Source organism: Saccostrea echinata, unplaced genomic scaffold (genome assembly GCF_033153115.1).
Source record: "Saccostrea echinata isolate AGI-Se365-2 ecotype Australia unplaced genomic scaffold, CSIRO_AGI_Sech_v1 ptg000029l, whole genome shotgun sequence".
In the NCBI taxonomy this organism is placed as follows: domain Eukaryota; kingdom Metazoa; phylum Mollusca; class Bivalvia; order Ostreida; family Ostreidae; genus Saccostrea; species Saccostrea echinata.
Window position 1 is genome coordinate 17009613 of NW_026889778.1, and position 20567 is coordinate 17030179.

At 33.8% G+C, this 20567-nt stretch overlaps 1 protein-coding gene across 1 annotated transcript in view; it reads right to left on the reverse strand.

The window, feature by feature from the left end:
- Positions 1-12917: 12917 nt before the first annotated feature.
- The window catches only part of LOC133195654 (leucine-rich repeats and immunoglobulin-like domains protein 3), a 32484-nt gene continuing 24834 nt past the window's right edge, over positions 12918-20567 (reverse strand). Inside the window, exons 10-19 of the mRNA XM_061331545.1 lie at positions 19127-19270; positions 18677-18901; positions 18225-18388; positions 17933-18072; positions 17471-17657; positions 16925-17203; positions 15935-16651; positions 15427-15771; positions 15163-15276; positions 12918-14905 (exon numbers count right to left, since the gene is read on the reverse strand). Of these exons, the coding sequence (XP_061187529.1) occupies positions 14526-14905; positions 15163-15276; positions 15427-15771; positions 15935-16651; positions 16925-17203; positions 17471-17657; positions 17933-18072; positions 18225-18388; positions 18677-18901; positions 19127-19270 (2695 nt within the window). The 3' untranslated portion in view covers positions 12918-14525. The remainder of the gene's footprint in view (positions 14906-15162; positions 15277-15426; positions 15772-15934; positions 16652-16924; positions 17204-17470; positions 17658-17932; positions 18073-18224; positions 18389-18676; positions 18902-19126; positions 19271-20567) is intronic.

Consider the following 20567-nt stretch of genomic DNA (forward strand, 5'->3'; position numbering starts at 1 on the left):
TTGACTACCATCAAATTTGACCTTTTGACCTTGACCTTGGAGTTTGACCCACTTTTACTAAATTTTATCAAACTTTAACCTTAACCATAACTTTGAATAGCTGGTGCTAGGGATTTCAAACTTCACATGTGTATAACTTGTGAAAGATCTCATTCGGATACCAACAACTTTGACCATTTGACCTTGAAGTTGTAGTTTGACCTACTTTTGAAAAACTTTATCCTTGGCCATAACTTTTGAACATTTGGTGCAAGGTCTTTCATTCTTCGCATGTGTATTCCTCGTGACAAGACATTCCTATGGATATCAACAATTTTGACCTTGACATTTGAGTTTGTCCTACTTTTGAAAAACTTTAACTTTGGTCATAACTTTTTGAATAATTGGTGTTAGGGTGTTCGTACTTCACATGTGTATTCCTTGTGACAAGACCTTTTGGACACCAACAATTTTGACCTTGACCTTGGAGTTTGACCTACTTTTGAAAAAACTCTAACCTTCGCCATAACATTTGAACATTTGGTTCTAGGGCTTTCATATTTCACGTACATGTGTATCACTTGTGACAAGACCTTCCCTTGGGCACCACTTGACCTTGATATTTTATTTTCTCTTGAAAAACTTTAACCTTCGCCATAACTTTTCAACGGTTGGTGTTAGAGCTTTCATATTTTACAGGTATATTCCTCGAGACAAGACCTTTCTTTGGGTACCAAACTTTTTTGTCTTTTGACCTGGAGTTTAATTTGCATTTGAGAAACTTAAACCTTCGCCATAAGCTGCCATACGGGGCATCAGTGTCTCACAAACACATCTTGTTTTTATCTTATTTTGCTAGTCTAAAAATTTCCGAGCCCTATGTAACAATGTAAATAAAAATTCAAGTTCTGGGGATATATATTAATTGCAGCAGTGTGTCGTTGATGGTAAAACTGTGTTACGACAGTATTGAATTAACGTTTATCATACATGAATTTAAAGTGTTTTTGTTATAAATTTACATGATAATTAAATGTTGTTAAAGTATTTGTATTTTTTCCCTCATATATAGATACATTCCAATCTGTAACCGTATTCCTCCCGTCTCTATATGAATGAAAAATTCTCGAATGGGACGTAAAACAATATACAATCAATCAATCAATCCCTTCTGTTTGTTATCTCTGTTCATTCTCTTTTTAAAAAAGAATGGGCAGTTTTTTTTTTTCAAAAACAATAGACGTTTACAGGTAATTTAATCAATGGATTGTTTTTGGAGCACAACAATAAACTATATAATGGACAACACAAATAAAAGGTGTACGTCACAATCATCTAATTTTTCTAAAAATCGAAATAATCATTTTGAGATAAATATTTCTTAGCGTATGATTTGAGGAATTTTACCAGGAATCATAAGCCTAATCATTTTATGCCGTTATTTTTTTTTATTGATATGACAGTCACATTTTAAAAAATGATGCATTTGGCCTAAATGTTCCACCATAAATGTTGAAATCACATGATCTAATATACAATTTATTTTTAGAAAGAAAATTTCCGTTGAAATCTAAAATTAACTTTATAAACTTCCTGGAAGATTGACATTTAAAAAAAAAACAAAAAAAAAAAAAAAAAAAAAAAAAAAAAACCAGAACGCATATTTTCAATGGAAAAGGAGATGATTTTAAAGGAGAAAAGGTATACTTTTTTAAATATTTTAATGCACATAAAAGTAAGAACAAATTCTTTCACTTTTATCTGTTCATTGTCATTTTCCGTCTGTTTATGATAGGAAACAGTGAACACGTAATGTGAAACTTAAGATATGCAGATATGTCTAAAATATTTCGTTTTGTAGTTGCACAGAATGGATACGAATTTTGATATACACAAAATCTGTAAAATGTGTGTGCATTAAACAACTCTAGTTCGAATTTGTTCAAGACTTAAAGCACAAATTTTACTTTCGTTTTACTTTTTGAGGAATTTTCTTGTCGAAAATGTCAAAAGCATTTTTTACAACATAAAAAGAACTTTTATTTAAAAAAAAAAAAGACATTACCTTTAATTATCACAAAAGTTTTGTAACCATGCACGTGCTTATTCATTCTTCAAATGCATTTATCTCATTTCAAATGAAAAATCTCCATTCCATTTGTAGAATTAAGAAGAAGTGTTTTTATCATGGTGGAGACAATATCAACATGATACTGGTGTGTGTTCCGAATTGAGTATATTTGTAGGTAAGATTAAATTTAATTATTACTTATCTACACGATAGTTGTTTTTGAAAAGACAAAAAAATAATTCGGTCTACTGACGTCTAATTAGTAATTACCGGCTGATAATATAAGCATCAACATTCTTATTCAATTTCTAAAATTTAAAGTTACAATTCAAATGCTTATTGCGCAATTTTTCAATTTTTAACTTAGATCTACAAAGCATTAAACGTCTGTGTATTCAATGAACTTAAAAGTATTGTATGGAATATGTATAAGCATATTTAATTTTGCCATCATACAAGCATTTGGTTCCAGGCATCATTTACATGTACATTTAATGTTGTTGTTGTTGGTGGTGGTGGGTTTTTTTTTTTTTTTTGTTTTTTTTTTGTTTTTTTTTTTTTTTTTTTTTATGCTTATTTCTTTCAAAGCCCGAAATCTTAAATTTTTATATAAACAACTGGGTATCTTAAATTTATGAATTTATTGAATCATACCTGCATTGAAATAACCAATAATGTAGCAATTTAACATTAGCGTAGCATTATGTGATATTGCATATATTTGTCGTTAGGAAATGGCATCAAGGACAAAATACAAAGGCAAGACTCGCTCAAAGAAAGGACAGTCAGGTCATTATTTATGTACATATTCAAAATCTGAATAAAACAATGTAAGAACATATTTTTGAATTAAATAGAGAACAATGCTTTGTGTGTTTGTGCTTACACATGTATAGTTTCTAAAATTTGTCGTCTAATGTTATATAGTTATCATATATAAAAATGAAGAAAAAAAATCAGGATTTTTTGACAATATATTGCTAAGCATTAAAGACAAAAATTGTGGACACCTTGTATTGAATCCATGTGTAGTGTTCCAAGAAACTGAGAATTTTTTTATGAAACATTTATCTAAAATGTTGGATTAATAATATACAATATACATGTAATTCAGTGTTACTACATGTGTATTGTTTTAAACGATAATACCCCGTACTTTCTAATGATAGATGCAGTTTACAAGGATAGCCTCTCATTTATTAAATATACATCCAGTATGTCTGCTGATGTTCAAAATTACTGCTATTGAAAATAAGTAAGGGTTGTAAGGGTTGTTAAATCTGGTGATATTTCAATTTCACCGTCTGCTTTGTATTGTGTGGTACAAAATGTCAAAAAAGAAGAGGAATTCAGTTAAGAACAAGAATTTGCTGGCCTAGTAAACTAATATTCACAGATAAAAGGAGGATTGGATATTTGCTCAGTAAAAACAACACTAAGTGTAGAAAAATGGGGTTTCCCCCAGCCCTACTAGCTCTTTCCCTCTGCCGAATATCTTTCTATTTTTTAATATTTTGACCCACATATGAATCAATAGTAGACAGTGGAATACTCAGTGTTTCAGAACACTGATCACTAGTTTTGCAATTCTTTAATAATAAATATCTACAATAGGCTTTCTTTTTCAAAAGCACTCATTTTGAACATTAGCAATCGACCGGAAGTATACCCCCCCCCCCCAAAAAAAAAATAAAAACGGTAAGTTATTCATGAAAACTGCATATAAAATAAGAAAGTAGCAAGTATTGTCATTCGATAAAAAACTGGTTTCAAGTTATAAAATATTTTATTTTTAAAATATTTAAAAAAAAAAAAAAAAAAAAAAAAAAAAACAGTTCAGGAAACAATTCTCAATAATTTCTGGGAACACTATTTTTAAATGATTTTCATTGCAAAATAATAATACATAATTTCATCACATGAGAAAAAAAATGTATATACCAGTCTTTCCAGGATTCGAACCATTATCAGGTAAAGGAATACTCGTGCAGCCCACCTGCTGACCGACACTATAATTTAAACATATTTTACTGAATAAATCAATAAGGATCGGGAAACAGACAAAGCCTATACATACCCTCCTTGTATAATAGGTCAAGTCAAAGACAATAAATAATAATAATACTTGTACATGATAAAAATAATACTAATAGTCAAAAATAAAGATTCACAATCAAGTATCATTCCTAGGCCTCGAGCTCAATATTGTATATAAAAAACAGATGATGACCCCCTGATTATGTATAAATTATTTACTTACTGTTTCAGCTTTAATGGACTTATTGAGACCAAATGAAATTTATTCAGTTTTAACTCCTATTTTAATTGTGTAAATTTAGTACATCACACTGTGTCCATTGCATTTTATAATTAAGTACATATCTCAACATTAAGAGGATTTATGAAAAATAATTTATATCGGTTAAATATTTTGAAAATTTCGACAGTTATGTGCATGGATAATATATATGCTCTTTGCGCCTAAATTTCCAAATGTTTATAGTTTTTTAGTTTTTTTAATGCGTGCATTTGTTTAAATCATACAACACTGGGCCCATAACTGTATACACCGGAACCTTGTTAATCCGGATGTCAATAATTCGGAAGCTTCATAATCCTAATGGAATTTGTGAGGAACAAAATTAACATTTATACCTACGAATTATAAAAAGGTTGTTCTATGCGGTAATCTAGACGCTTTATTTGAATTGCTTGAAACACAAGTGTTGTAATAACGAGGCTCGATTGTAATTTCATTAATAAATTCCTCATATAAGAAGACTGTGAACACAAGTTTATATTTGCATCGTAAAGATTTATTGTATAATTTCATTTTAGCTCCTCCTACTTTTAATATAAAGATCGAGAAATATATTGAGATTAGAAAGAGCAGCGCCTTCCAAATAGGGGATCATAATGTCATAAACACGGAGGAAGATGCAAAGCGCCTAATTGAACACCCCAAAGGTAACCTTTTCTGATGGAGTACAAATTCATGTCGAACAGTTTAGTCTCTTTCCTAGATCTAGAGTATCAATACCCAGTAGTAAAAATTAATTCTTATTTTTTTAACAGAATTCCAGTTATCTCGAAATGAAGTAGCAATTGGATTTGTCAACGCAATCCTGTGTCCTGATGAGGACGATCCGGTTGCAATGCCCATTCTAGAACTTCAACAGAAAGTAGAAAATCAAATCAGTTTGCTGAAACGTGGTCAAAATATATCGTTCGAAGAGTTTTCTGGACATTCCATTCAAAATTTTATTGATCGAAACAAGGATTGGTATGAAAAACTTGAAATCAAGAGGAAAATGACTGTACGCCTTTTATCAAAAAAGATCGTTGAAAAGAAACCATTGAAAGTCAAAGGCAAACGTCAGTCAGAGAGCGAAGGACAATCCATCGGCACAAATGACCTGTCTGATTTGGAGCATAATATCACAGACTACGAAACAGCCTCATCAGATGTTGAAAAGCATCAGCAAGCAATAAATAAAACAGAAACACTTGAAAGAGAAGACAAAGAAGCCCCGGCACAGGGCACTCTATGTGAAGAATCTAATGTACATGAACCAACACGTCGACGAAAACTGGTGAGAAAAAAATCTCAAACCGAAGGAGAAAAAGACTTCCTGACAAAAGAGAATAACTACCATTGTGGATCATCCTCGGAAAACATCATGAAAAAGAAGAAAAAACAAAACTTGAGAGCAAGCGAAAAAATGTTCATGCAACATTTACGAAGAGGTGAAAGTCAATTTGTTCTCTTCAGGGACATTGGGCAATGCATAAATAAGCCTCTAGATCTTGCCCTTGACATAGTAAGTCTTTGGAACACACCTAGAGAAGAAATGGGAATTGTTATCATCCAAGATGTAAACTTTCCGAAGTCTGAAATTGACGATGATGATGTAGAACAATTAAAATGTCATTTAGAAAACCAGAAAAGCAAATTTTCGTACTTTCCATGCATTGAATATCAAGATGTTACTATTAAAGGAAAAGGCTTTATGATATTAGAGGTACCCCCTTCTCACAGTCAGAAAATGCCAATTTTTAAACACAGCATAGATGAACCTACACTTCCAAAGGAACTATGGTGCCGAAGCGGTACAGAGAGAAAACTTGTAGAAATGGACGATCCTTTCATTGCGACTGTATATAGTTGGTTTCAAAGTAGACCAGATGCCCCAGGTGGACAACAAAGTCAAATGACTATGAAATCAGAGGAATTAGATGCAACTCAAAGTTTGTCAACATGGAATAGTGAATTGACATTTAATACTTCATCTGAAAAGTTTTTGGATGATGTTCAAAGATTCAAGAAAGGCCATTTTTCTCTGATGATAGGAGATGTTCGATGCAAAGCAAAAAATTTAAATGCATTTTCAAAGCTACCGCTGATATCTGTGTACGATTTTGACGTCTACGGACGAGAACGTGGCTTGTTAAATGCAAATGAAAATAGCATAGTTGAAAATAGATCTCTTCAGTTATGTACATGGAAAGATCCTCTACCAGGACTTTCTGAAAATGCAACTATTTGGACATTTCTATTAGGAAGACGAGATGAGCCAGAAAGCCGAATGAGAGATGAAAATGATATTCGAATGTGGTCGAAGACAGTATCTGCACGATTACAAATGCACGCAGAACAAATTCAAAGGTTCGTTAATGGATATACGGTCCTTACTCTGATAATTTTATGGCCAGAGAATGAAGACCTTGTTGGATTTATGCAAAAATTTATACAACAGTGCCTAGAAGATTGTGTGGAACCTTCCCCAAAACTGATATTGTGCATGACAAATGAACCAAAAACAGAAACCGGAAGATCATACCTGAATACCCTTTGGCGAGAATGGAATCAACATATTTGCATATTCAAACTCTCACTGGAAGAAATATGTACTTCAATAGATTTGGTAATGAACAGTGATCAAGAAGTTCGACAACATGATTACACTCTACCGGCGTCAGACGGCAAATGCACTTTGTCAGCTAGAGAAGCATCCTGGCTTAGAGAGGATTTGGAGGTGTTATATCAGGATAATCCGTACTGCAAGACGTTGAGAGACGTAGATGCCCTTTCCGAAGAAAGACATCAATTTTATAGGGGAGGAACCTTGCACTGGTTTGCTTGGTATGAATATGGAAACGACAGAGTTGATGTAGATAGAGATTTAGCAAATTCTATCGTATCTAAACTAGATACAATAATAGAAAGCAACAAATGTGAAGTTGTGTATTTGTATCATGCCCCTGGATCTGGAGGTACGACACTTGCACAGAGAGTCTTGTGGGATTTCCATCAAAAGATTCCTTGTGTACATGTCAAGCTCCGAACGGCATCCCCAGTCGCAGATCTAGTTGGAAGGATTGAACTTTTGCACGAAAAGTCTCACAAACCAGTGCTTCTTATGATTGACGGTGAGGAAGAATCTCGAGTTCGACATTTAATGAGGCTACTGACTTCAAGAGCCATAGCAATTATTCTGTATGTGAAACAATATCCATATCAAATACCACATGGAGAAACCATGAGAACAAAAGTTTTTCTTGAAAGCACAGTTTCATCAAAAGAAGCAAAAAACCTTGCCATGAAATATGGTGACAGGTGCCAGGGGGATAAGGATAAAATTAAGACTTTAAACAAACTCAGTAAGGAAGTTGAGCGAATGGAACCCCATTTTCTTTATGAATTTGGACTTACAGCTTTTACTCACGATTTCAAAGGAGTGGAAGCATATGTTAAAGGATATCTAAGGCTTTATGACAACGTTGACGGAAAACTGAAGGACTGGCAAAGAATCCTGGGATATTTGTCCCTTGTTTACTTCTATGGCCAGGCTTCTCTTCCCTGTCAATTTTTTCAGCCTCTCTTACATATGAAAGAAGATGATGTTGTGGATATTACAGATTTTGAGCACCCCATAAAAGATTTTATTGTTGTCGATAAAAACGAGGGAAGAAAAGGCAATGTTAGAATATGTCACCATATCATTGCACAAGAAATATTACAACAAATTTTGGGCGATCCTAATGAAAAAGTTGTAAGAGGTCCCAATCTTAGTCCTTCTGCAAAGCAATCTCTGGAAGCATTTTGTATTGAATTCATTGATTATGCAAGCAAAGGGAAACAACAAACTTGCGGGACAGTAGCACACATATTGGCAAGGACTTTCATATTCCGGGACAATAAAGAAGTAAGTGAAACTGCTGAACAAGGTAGAAGAAAGCCAAGATTGTCAAGAATTATAATTGACATTACTTCAAAACAACCACTTTTCACTGAAAGACTGAATGTTCTGAAAAAGCTGACAGATGCCTTTCCTGAGGATCCGAACTTTATTGCTCATTTAGGAAGATTTTATGCATACTGTAGACCTAATGACCAACAAGATGCCGAAGATTGTCTACAGAAAGCCCTAGATCTAGCAAATAAACAAACTAAGGGGAAGAAGATAGAAGAGCTTGATGAAAGATGGAAATTATCACTTATGCATATCTACCATATGTATGGGACGATAATTCAAAAACGAATCGCGATGTACACTGGACAAACAATTGATGATATCCCTCTTAAAAAGACAAAAAGTGGGAATGTCAAAAGTAGGCTAGAGTATCTTATACCCCTTGCAGAGAGATCGTGTAATTATTTTTCAATTTGCCGAGAGTGCACACCGCCCGGGCGAGAAAACTGCTATGGATATGTTGGAGAAATAAATGTGCGATTGCAGATCTGCGACTTCGTTGAAAAGCATTTCGAATTGAGGGAATATAAAGGAATAAAGGGATTTCTGCGGATGAAATCTTCGGAGGATTGGCAAGGTATAGACTTTGTCAAACAAAGCATATCAATAATTGATACGCTTCTGATGGAGTGTTACAATGTCATTGATCAGAATGATATGGACCCTTCAATTCAGAGTTCAGTGTTTTGGTATAATTTTCTTTTTCACCAAAATAGCTTGAACCTTGAGACCTTGCCACAATCCCAAGACCCTACGACGTTTCGACTACGAATTGCAATGAAGAAATTAAAGTGTGTAAGTAAGAACAAAGATTACACAGTTTTGGAACATATCCAATCCAGCAATGACATAGACCAAATAGTAACATGGTACGAGGAAATTTTCCGAAAAATTCCAATTGAAGGACCCATAGAGAATAAACGTGCCTTGGATAGAGACTACCAAGAGTGGCTTTTTGCGATAAGACATCAAAAATGTAGCAAACAGTATGACTTAGAAAATGTACTGCTCGTTGTGAAACAATGGGAAGACCAAATGAAAACACCTATGTCTAAGTTCTACAACTTTATAATCACAAGTCTGATTGGATTTGGATCAAAAAAGCTGAGCGGTAAAACAGACTGCTTATTAGAGGCTCAACGTATACTTAAAGACGATATGAAAAAAGCTGGGAAGTTTCTGCTGAAACCAAAGTTTCCGCGAGAATGGCTTGGAAGGGATGAAAGTGGAATACGACGACTCGTTCCTGGAACAAGATTTCTGAGCCTAAATATGAGCGACAGAGATATAGTGAAAGGGACAATGACGTCCGATTTGGCTGTATGCAAAGGAACGATCTGTCAGCCAAATACCAAAAAGGGTGCTGGATTTATATCTCTTGACTTAGGTGATAGTATAGTCCAGGCAACTGTTTTCTTTATACCTAACGTATGCAATCTTGTCGGATCTCATAATGGCGGTCGTAGGGTCGAATTTGTAATCGGTTTCACGGTAGAAAATGGATATGAGGCATTTAATGTCAAGTTACTCAACAAGTATGGTTGCGGAAATTGCAGTGGCTCTGTGGAAATCACACAAAATGAATCTTTTGCTGTATGTGGGATTTGCGGGAAAAAGGTCATCAAAGGTGATTTGAATCAGATTTCCACAGATTAGACAGGAACACGCTCATTTATGGAGTTTTTCAAAAGTAGTCGGTTGACAGAGAATACTTTAAAATACTTAAGAAACTTTTTCAACCGTGCTACTGCACGTTTTTGCCATTTTCATTTACAAGTGATAACAGTTTATTAAAAAGAATGAAAAGTTTGACAGAAGTGTTTTACACTAATATTAGTCATTTCAAATGATTCCTTTTTTTTTCATAGAGTTGCTATTCTTGAACTTATCATGGTAAACCATGATTCATTAAGCAAAGTCATTGCACCTCAGATAGTATTTGTTTGTTCTACATTATTTTTAAAATTCTATTTATGCATATTTTTTAATTTATAGATATTTTATGTGTTATTTATCAGTTGCAATTCATTGAGCTGTGATTTTTAATATTCATTAATTTATTTGAAACTTTTTTTAAAATATATTCATTATATGGATTTTTTAACATGCGTCTGGTTTTAAATTTCATCATAAAAATAAATTACTGTTTATGCCAGTTTAATCTCTGTTATAGTGTTTTCTGATGTACATTAAAATGTAAAAGGGGGTACCGAGTATTTACATGAGTATCAAAGATTAACAGCTCTTCCGATATGGCCCCTTTTTGAGGTCATGGGCAGTATAAGGAAAGATGTAATTATTTGGCCCTCTTAAACCTTTGATCTACTTAGGGGCAGCAGAAAGGGAGAATACTTAAGAGAGATTGCTTACTTTTTCATTAAAGTTGCTGCAAAGCAGGAATTGATTCTGAATTGATTAATATACATATATAATCAAACGCTAGGGTCTGTTTTACCAAAAAAACTTGCGTGCTTACATTCGTTTGAAAATGATATTAATCTTTATAGCATTTTGACAAGAATAATTTTATGTTAGCAACTTTTAACAGAGGAACTAATTTTGTTACATTTTATTATCAGCTAAAGTTTATGTCTGGTATACTCCTTTGTAATGTGACTGTATGCAGTGTATTTGGTTTAGAACAGTAAGAACCTATCGTCATCATGTTGAGAGTTCACCAACAATCTCTAGATCTTCTAGCCTTAATCGTTATTTGTAGATGCTGCAGATGATCAAACATCAAGGACAATAAAACAGTTAACAACTAAAGAAATTTATGATTTTTAAGCATTCTTACAGCATTCAAGAAGGAAAATGAAATGCATGCATGGTGCAAATTATACGTAATTGCAAAATATGAGATGGGCAAATTAGACAAGAAAAATACCGACAAAATTATATCTAAACCTTTATAAAATTTTCTTGAAAATACAATTAAAAGTTGTTTAGGTCATCTGAATTACTCAGTTTTATTATAAAGAAAATTAAAAGGATATGTTTCTGATAAAAATGAATAAATATTAGTTAATTACAGAACCAAAGAGTTGCTGATTTGTGGAATGGAATTAAATTATTATTTGATATTTAATTTAATTACTGTATTGGATATCATAGAGAACAAAATGAAGAATACTTGTTAAGGATAAAATGTTCAAATGGACTGAGCATGGAAAAATGTATTCATTTGTTTAATTGAGCAGCAGAAAGGAGTCTAGGTAGGAAATGCGTGCACGTTTGCACAGTTTATTTTGCAAATTAAAACAAGCATTCAGTATTGCATAAGCACTACAACGAGAAAGAAACCTACAGTCCCCTGCTCTTTCACCGGAAGGAGACTAATAACACCTAGAAGAGACTCTGAGTTACCAGTATTGGATAACTGTCGTAGTTATGGATCGTAAGAAAGAAGAGTTGTCTTTCTTAAAATCAGTGACAAATTTCCTCAAGCTCAATGTATGTACATGTTCAACAGCATAAACAAATGAATTCTGAATCCTTTTGTCTAAATTATTCATTGCTTGTTGATGTAGCAGTTGATTAAACATAATAGAACCAAAACAGTTATTGACTACATGTATAAAGTTTTATATATATATATATATATATATATATATATATATATATATATATATATATATATATATATATATATATATATATATATATATATAATTTCAGTATACTCTGATTTTAATCACACCTATCATAATGAAAATGCGTCTTCTTTTTTTTTTTTTTTTCTTTTTTTTTTATACATATAAACTTTGCCCATTTATAAATACAAAATATAATTCTAAAATTTTAAAATTCTGGGTTGTTTTTTTTTTTCGAAGATTGATCCAAAGATAATGTTATACTGCTGTAAAATCTTTAATTACTGCAAGTCATCACCAAATTTTATAAAATAAACATTTTAATTCCAGATATACATTACTTTTAAAAATATTGCATAACGTATACATGTACATGTATGGTATTTATCTGAATGAAATTTTTAGACAACAATCAAAAGAGACAGAGGTATTAGTATATATCAAATTCTGTTGACGACTTCCTATTACATGTATTATATTATTAGAGATTTTAAGGACCATCTATTTTTGGGCTATTGAGAAAATTATGTTTTTCTCAATGGCAACATTATCATTCAATACCTGTGAATCTTAAGCTTTATCTTTTCTTTTTCAACACAGGGTATCTGGCATTCACCCCTTTGAAAAATTTTCAAAGACAATGCAGTCCTTTTGTTTACTTAAGAATACTTGAATCGATTACTAATTAAGCTATACACTGTATATATATATATATATATATATATATATATATATATATATATATATATATATATATATATATATATATATATATATTTCAATTAATTTTATTCCAGATAAAAGGGCAGCTCACTCTGCTTAAAAACACCAAAGAATGCACTCTATTGTGCGGTGTATAGAGATTTCTAAAAACACATCACATTACTTTGGGATCACAATTCATACTTTTTCCCAATGCAAACAAAATTTCCAAGCAACCATTAGATCTTCTTAGTTACTACACACTGGAGAGCAAGGGTGACCATGCCCCCTTCCTTTGACATAACACAACACCATATATAAATTATTTCAAATATTTTAATTTGCTGTTTTCATTATTTTTTTCTGTACAAATATAATAACAGAAACTGCTTCAATGTCGTCACAATGTACACAACCATAAATAAATAAGAGTTGAAGCTACACTTGTAGTATAGACAAACACTATGACATACAGTGTACAATGGATGATTAAACTCGTTAACAAATGGCACCTCGAGAAATGTAATAAAAATACTTTTTATTTATAACATAAGATTATTTGGGTTTTTTTTTTTTTATAACTTTGATGGTGTATTTAAATTTAAAATCAATCACAATGCATAAATATTCTATAAACAAAGCCAAATTTCATTTAACATTTTGTAATAAAAATTGAGGACTTTTTTTTGAAAACCACAATAAAGTATGATCTTTTGGGATAACTAAACAGAATACATTTTCATGAGAGAAAATAAAATGATAACATGACATGTAAGTGAAAATGGGTGAAGAAAGAAAAAAGAAGACGTCTCGTAACAAAGGGAGGTTAGTGTGTATGGATTTCATTATATAGTCACATTTATAATAATGCATTTAATAGACCTAATGTTCATCAGATTCACAATATGTTTCATACAAAACTCAAAAGCAATGAAACACAATGCTGTCTACAAACAAATGGTAAATATAAAATACTGATATATCTTTTAAAGCACCTTGTATGCTGCTGCTAAAATGTAACGGACTGCAAATCAAAACACCAACATACTTCTTTACTGAAAAGTAACCGACATAAACCTATTTTATTGAATTTATTCCTATTGGGAGATTTAAAAAAGTGCTTACTATTTGAAAAATGATTATCAACATTTTGGACATTTCACAATTCCAAAATGAAAACTCTGAAAAAATTTGTCTCATAAACAAACTTGCATAACATGAGTCACTCTCCAACTTTCAAACAGAAACATGTATGAACCAAATATTTGTGGTATGAGGTATTTCATTTTAATACATAAGTATGTACATCTTAAATACATAGAAAGAAATACTTCAATTTTTTTTCATGGAATGAAGAAATCTTTCCGAGAATTCAAAGCAATCTAAATTAAACGTATGGCAATTCATAAACACCATTTTACATTGTATTATGCAGTACACAGAACTGAAATTCTCCGTTTAGACTACAATGAAAATCATCTATAATGCTTTTGGTTTATAAATGCTCAAAAATGTTTCTGCCTTTTGATAACATACTAATGCTTTTCTTTGGGGGGAGGAAAAAATGTCAGTTCAACAAATGCATGATTAAGGAACTTGCATTATACACAACAAAGTTGAACAAAACAGAAAACCTTTGGCTTATACGATCACAGTCAACAATGGTTATAATTTCACTGGTTTTGAAATAGTTTCAAACTATATCAGCTAAAATATTAACATACTATGAAAGAAGGTAATGAGATTTGCACTGTTGCTTTACATTTAAAATACAAAATATCAATAACCTGAAGATAATTTAAGATAATACTCATCTCAAATGGTACATATTTTTCTTCCAATTTAAGCAATTTGACAGTGCAAATTCCAGAAGCTTGCTTTGAAAAGACAAAATTTTAACACTGCACTATACATCAGTATATTATGCTAGACATTCTGAGGGTGGGGGTATTTACCATGGGGACCCCCATTCTGTGCCAGCGAGCATTTATTTGCATGTATGTACATATGTTTATGCTGTTTCGGTGGAATGGTGGGGGGGATTTTGTCCGTTGACCAGTTCCGGTTCAGACTGTGGTGACCTCTAGTGTCTGCCCGGTGATAGTAATCACCCACCATACAGTTCTCTGCCGACCGAAACCGATGGAGTGGTCTCCCCTCCTGATTGTCACTACGATGCTCCCTGTTCTCACCAGGGGGCGCACAACAGGGATTTGCACAAATGCGAATTTCATGAGTATTTAAATAACAAGGTCCATTACTGGCATTGTGGGAGGTTGATTGTGGACTATGATGATAAGAACACGCTGCAAGTGAAAAAGAACGTAGATCACAATTTATTTTCAGTTTCTCTTCAATAAAGAAATAAAACCTAACTTTTTTTATATTTCAGCCAAAAAATCATCTTATATCACACAAAAGTATGCTGCTTCCTATAAAAAAACTCTCACGATTTACTTCCTTAAGGATAAAATGACTTTACACAACATACAAATTTAACTGATTACTTATTACATAATTCATTTAAAATGATCACCAGCTTTCTGCTGTATCAGCTACCTACCATTGCTTGTTCTGAGAGATGAGTTATATACAGGAGATACATGATTATGACAAGTTGAACATGTACAGGATTGTTGTGGTGGACTATCACACATTCTTTCTGAAACTCCTACTTCTGCAACAGAGAGACAAAAGGTAATTTTATACCCCAAAATTAAGTCTTAATTCCTTTAATACAAAATCTGTACAAAAATATAGTGAAAGATATCTGTTGAAAGGGCATTCAAAGCTACCCACTTCTGATCGTTTCCATGACAATACTAACCTCTAATACTACCACCAGGGGGCTGAGGAAGTGAACCGTGATGGACTCCTGGATGCGATAATCCATTTGAGTATGTGCCATTCAGCAAAGAATGTCTGTTTAAACTTTGGCATTTATGCGAGTCACTTTGTTCACCTCTACACAATTCACAGTTCTCACAATAACTCTGCTCTGAGCACTTGTTTTGGGATCTCGTTGAAGGGGGGAGAGGGGGAGGTTGCGGGACCTCCCTAATGTCTGGGTGGAATGTCCTCAGTGTCTGCTGACCACTGGTGTGAGTGCTACTCGTGCTCTGAGAACTTTTGAGTGAGTCTGTTTCACTGTTTGGATATGAAGCACTGTTGTCTAAAATAGAGAAAAAACAAAATTTGATTTGTTTGAAAGTTAAAGAATTAAACCATATTTTTTTTATTGATAATTTTTGAAAAATTTCCCATTCCTAACATCTACACGCTTGAATACCAATTCCTGGATGTAAGATCTTTAATTTCAAAGTGGCAGTCCATACCTGGTGAGTGATCAGCTGGTACTCTGGATCCAGGGTGCTGGTTCCCATCCTCCACATCACTGGGGAAGATGGCCGCTGCTCTTGCAGCTCTGATTCTGCCTGAAGACGACTCGTACCCCGACTCCTTGCTCTGATACTCCTGGTACTGCTGATAAGATCCAGGGTGATACATCATCACTTGGTGAGGGTATACCCCTCCCTCCTCTTCGTACTGCTGCTGGCTCATGTAGTCAGCTGGTATGGGGGAATCATCCGTGGAGGTGGGCGTGTATAGCTCATGTCTTTTCCTGGTATGGTAGATAATGATAACCCACACCAAGGAGGTTCCCACCACACAACATACCACAGCAATGATAATAATTCCTGTTGTGGTAGACTCATCTATAGAGCTATCTTCAGATGAAGGCCTCTGGTTATTAGATTTGACAGGATGGTGAAGACTCTGCACATGAAGATGGGTGTCTCCACTGCGGCTTCCCAATGTGTTTTTCATCTCACAGGTGTATTTGCCACTATCTGTTGTGGTGGTCTTTACGATGATGAGCAGTTGTTTGTGAGCTGCCAGGAAGTGGCGGTTGGTCAGATCCAGGGTGCGGTTATCCTTCTTCCAGGAGAGTAATGGTTTAGGACGACCCTCTGCCATACACTCCAACACTGCTGTTTGTCCCTCATTCACAATTTTTGTTCTCCTCATGGGCTCCGTAAAGGAAGGAGGTTCTGTATAACACAATGTGGAAACATTTAAAAACTTAACTTGTTATGATTTCTGAATGAACATTAATTGAGGTTTATATCAGAGTTAGTATTTTAATCCAAGTTCAATTAATTTATCATTCAAATTTGAAAACAACAAACTGAAGTTTTTTTCATTTAATATCCACACAATCAAATATTCAAGTAATTGCAACTTGAAAATTTCAATTTCATTCGAAATCTATTCTGCACTACAATATTTCAACATATTTTTTTTCTTAAAATCTATCAACTTACGCTGAACAGACAATGTTACGTTGATGCTGATTTGTCCTTCTGAGTTGGATGCTGTACATCTGTACACCCCCTCATCCTCCGGCTTCACCTGAGCTATGAAGAACACATCGTCAGCCGTCATCACGTGGAATCGGTTCTCATTAGCTGCTAGGAAAGTTCCCCCGTTCTTCCTCCAGACAATCTTAGGCTTTGGTTCTCCCTTTGCTGAGCAGTCAAACCTGGCTGTGGTTCCTACCTTGACTGTTACGTTAATGGGAGTTTTGATGAACTCTGGATATTCTATAAATATGAATCAGTACATTTTGTATGGCAAATATTTCAATCAGGATCAAAGTGGGAAATACCTTGCCTTTTTCAAAAAGCAAAAATAATATGCTCTGATAAATTTTGTTCAGTAAGCTCTCATTAAAACATTTATACTACCACAAATATCTGAATGCAAGCCTGATGATTAAGTCTGAAAACTTCCCATTAAGTCTTCAGATATTCTACCGGATATGTGGAGTCTTTGACAATTCTCAATTTCAACTGAAACCTACAACTTACCATGAATGGTGATGTTGGCTTTATTGGAGTAGGCGGAGCCAAACTTGTTAGTGATGATACACTGGAAGTTTCCCACGTCCCTCTCCTGGATGTTCCTGAGGGTGAGGTGGGAGGTGAAGTTATAGATGGATCTCCCATCACCCAGGACCCCCGCCTCTTTTGTGTTGTCCATTCCCTCTGTCAACACCTGAAACAATAACAGGGAAGTTAACTACTGTAAACAGTCAAATAGAATTACTTATAATAAAGATGCACATAATATCTCTTAATTCTTCCAATACATCTATCAACTGACAAATACACTTATCAAAATAATTTTAGCATTTTAAAAAATGTCCATTATGTCAGACTCTTTAATTATATATTTAGCTTTGTATTTGTCTGGCTTTGGTGATCCAACAAAGGTATTAAGTTCTGATTTGCAAAAACATCATTTATGATTTTTCTTTAAGGTTTACATACCACATTGTCCCTTTTCCAGATGAAAACTGTCCCAGAGTCCTCTGTACTGACTGCCTGACAGGTCAAGGTTATATTGTCATTCTTCAAAGCCACTCTTGTCTTGGGATGAGATGTGATGTACGGCTTCAGGAAATCACCATCTGAAAAAAAAAAAAAACAACATAAAATAAGTCAGCAAATCTATCATTTAAAAAATCATACCTGATTCAGCATTTAGGGATCCAAGTTGATTATTCCAACTTCATATTGATACATGTGTATCAAAAAACTTGAATGACAAGCGATAACTTACCACACTTGAATTCATCTGCCTGGACCAGAAATATATTCTTCCCAGTGAGTTTGGGTGGGTAAGCACACTTAGCGGTGACCATGGTGTGGAATGTTTTCTGAATCAACCATGTGGGCAGCCACTGAAGCTGACAATCACACAGAAAGCTAGACGAATTCATGTACCTGTCAAAACAGAAAACAAAAAGTTAGATCAATGAATCTATCTAAATGTAAGCTGTGATTACAAGTAAATTTTAAGTGGGACAGAAATGGTTTGAATAATCCCTTGTTACAATAATTACATTTGCAAAAGTAATATTTGTAATTCAAGACTTGAGAAATTTTTTAAATAAGGCTTTCTGACAACAGATCATGATACTGCAGCAGTTTAAATACACACATTATGCATTAGTCATATTCTAATTCGTCCCAAGAGTTATCTCTCTTGACACACAGTCTTCAGTGACTTACAGTTGCTGTAGGGAGATCATGCTCTCCAGGGCATTGTTCTTGATAGACGTGATGTTGTTCATGTTCAAACTGAGAACCCGTAGGTTGGTCAACCCTTTGAATGCATCGTTAGCTATTGACTTGATCTTGTTCTTTTCCAGTTTCAGTTTCATCAGCTTAACCAGACCCACAAACACACCAGACTTGTCCTCTATGGTCCAGGATAAGTCATTATTGTTTAGTTCCCTACAAGTAATCAAAATACGACTTAAAAACCTTTCAACCAGAAAATTACTTTGCTTTTTGTGCAAACATGCACAATTTCTAGAAAAATTTTATTTTGTGAATCATTTGCCCTTATATATATAATAATATTTTTGAAAATTTCATATCAGTTTTTTTTTCCCCAGGCAATTATGAATATGACTGTATTATCAAAATCGTAAATTTTTGGATCCACCCAATACTTACAGCTCCTCTAGCTCCTGAAGATGCTGAAATGCTCCATCCTGGATGTTGGTGATCATATTACTATTGAGGAACAGCTTCTTGAGATGACCAAGCTTTGAGAAAGCTTGACTGCTGATAGTAACCAGTCTATTGTTAGATAAATCTCTGCAGAGAAAAAATATTAAGTTTTATTAAATTCCACTCCTATATTTCACTTTTTTAATCAATCAATGATATTTTGTGAAGCATTTTTTTCAATATCTTTACCAAAAATGATTGCACAATGACAGCTGTATATTATTGCAAGATTTGAGGAAAAATTTGAATCAAAATTAATAACCCTTTCAAAATAAGTTTCACAAACATACTGATCAATATAAGAGATGAATGTAAATTTATATTGTTTGATCAGATCCTTTGTAAACAACCAGTCCTCCTCTTGTACAGTGCTGTAATTACTTCCCTGCCACATGGATAGAGATGTAAATAATTTGACAGCAAGAATAAAACTTTGACAATTATTAGGAACAGTTCCCTACCCATTAAAAACCAGGTCACCATTGTTCACCCTTCACGAAGGGCATATCTGTTTACAGATAATAGTGACTGATCCCTCCCCCCCCCCCCCCCACCCAAAACACTGGACCAAGCCCCCTTCTAAATACAGCACTGTGACACCTCTGTCCTCATTCCCGTAACGGACCCTATCTTAGTCCTCAGCAGCTAAATCAAACTCTAGTATCCTTAACTCAAAACTTTCATCATAAAATATGCACCAACACACTGGGTAACACCTGTGAGATATTTTTAAATCGATTTATCCCTCAAGTGCCAATCACACTTCAGAATTCTGAGTGAACAAAAGGGGGACAGAAAGGTGAATAGCCTCGGTCAAATACTAATTGTCTCCAAACTCTGCATAGTAATTTGAACTAAAGATGACTTCTTAATCCTTCGGGAACTGGACAAGAAAATACATGCATGAATGAGAAGGGTTTTTTTTCCTGATGGCACTAATTGGAGTGGGAGGATAGGGTTGTAAGTTGCAGCATTTCACATGACACTTTTTGCAATGAATCCACAAAATGTATAACTTAATTAACTCTGCAAAATGAGACACAAGGAATTTCCTGACCGACAATTCAAAGATTTGTGTCATTTAAAAAAAAATTACTGGGGAAAATTTCCATCAAATATTATATCTGCTTTAGCCTTTACACCAAATAAATAATATTAGTTCACCGGTAATAGAATAACTGTTACATTATATCAATATTGAATTCAGTTTGTTTATTCTGAAGCATAGCCTGACATTAAGAAGCAACATGCACTAAAGATTCATCATATGTTTACAATATACAGCCCAATGCCTAGAACATTAAACCAGAGGATGGTATGGTTTTATCTAACTTTTTTCCAAGCCATAAACTTTATCCTTGGAATATCTCCAAACAAAAGCCGA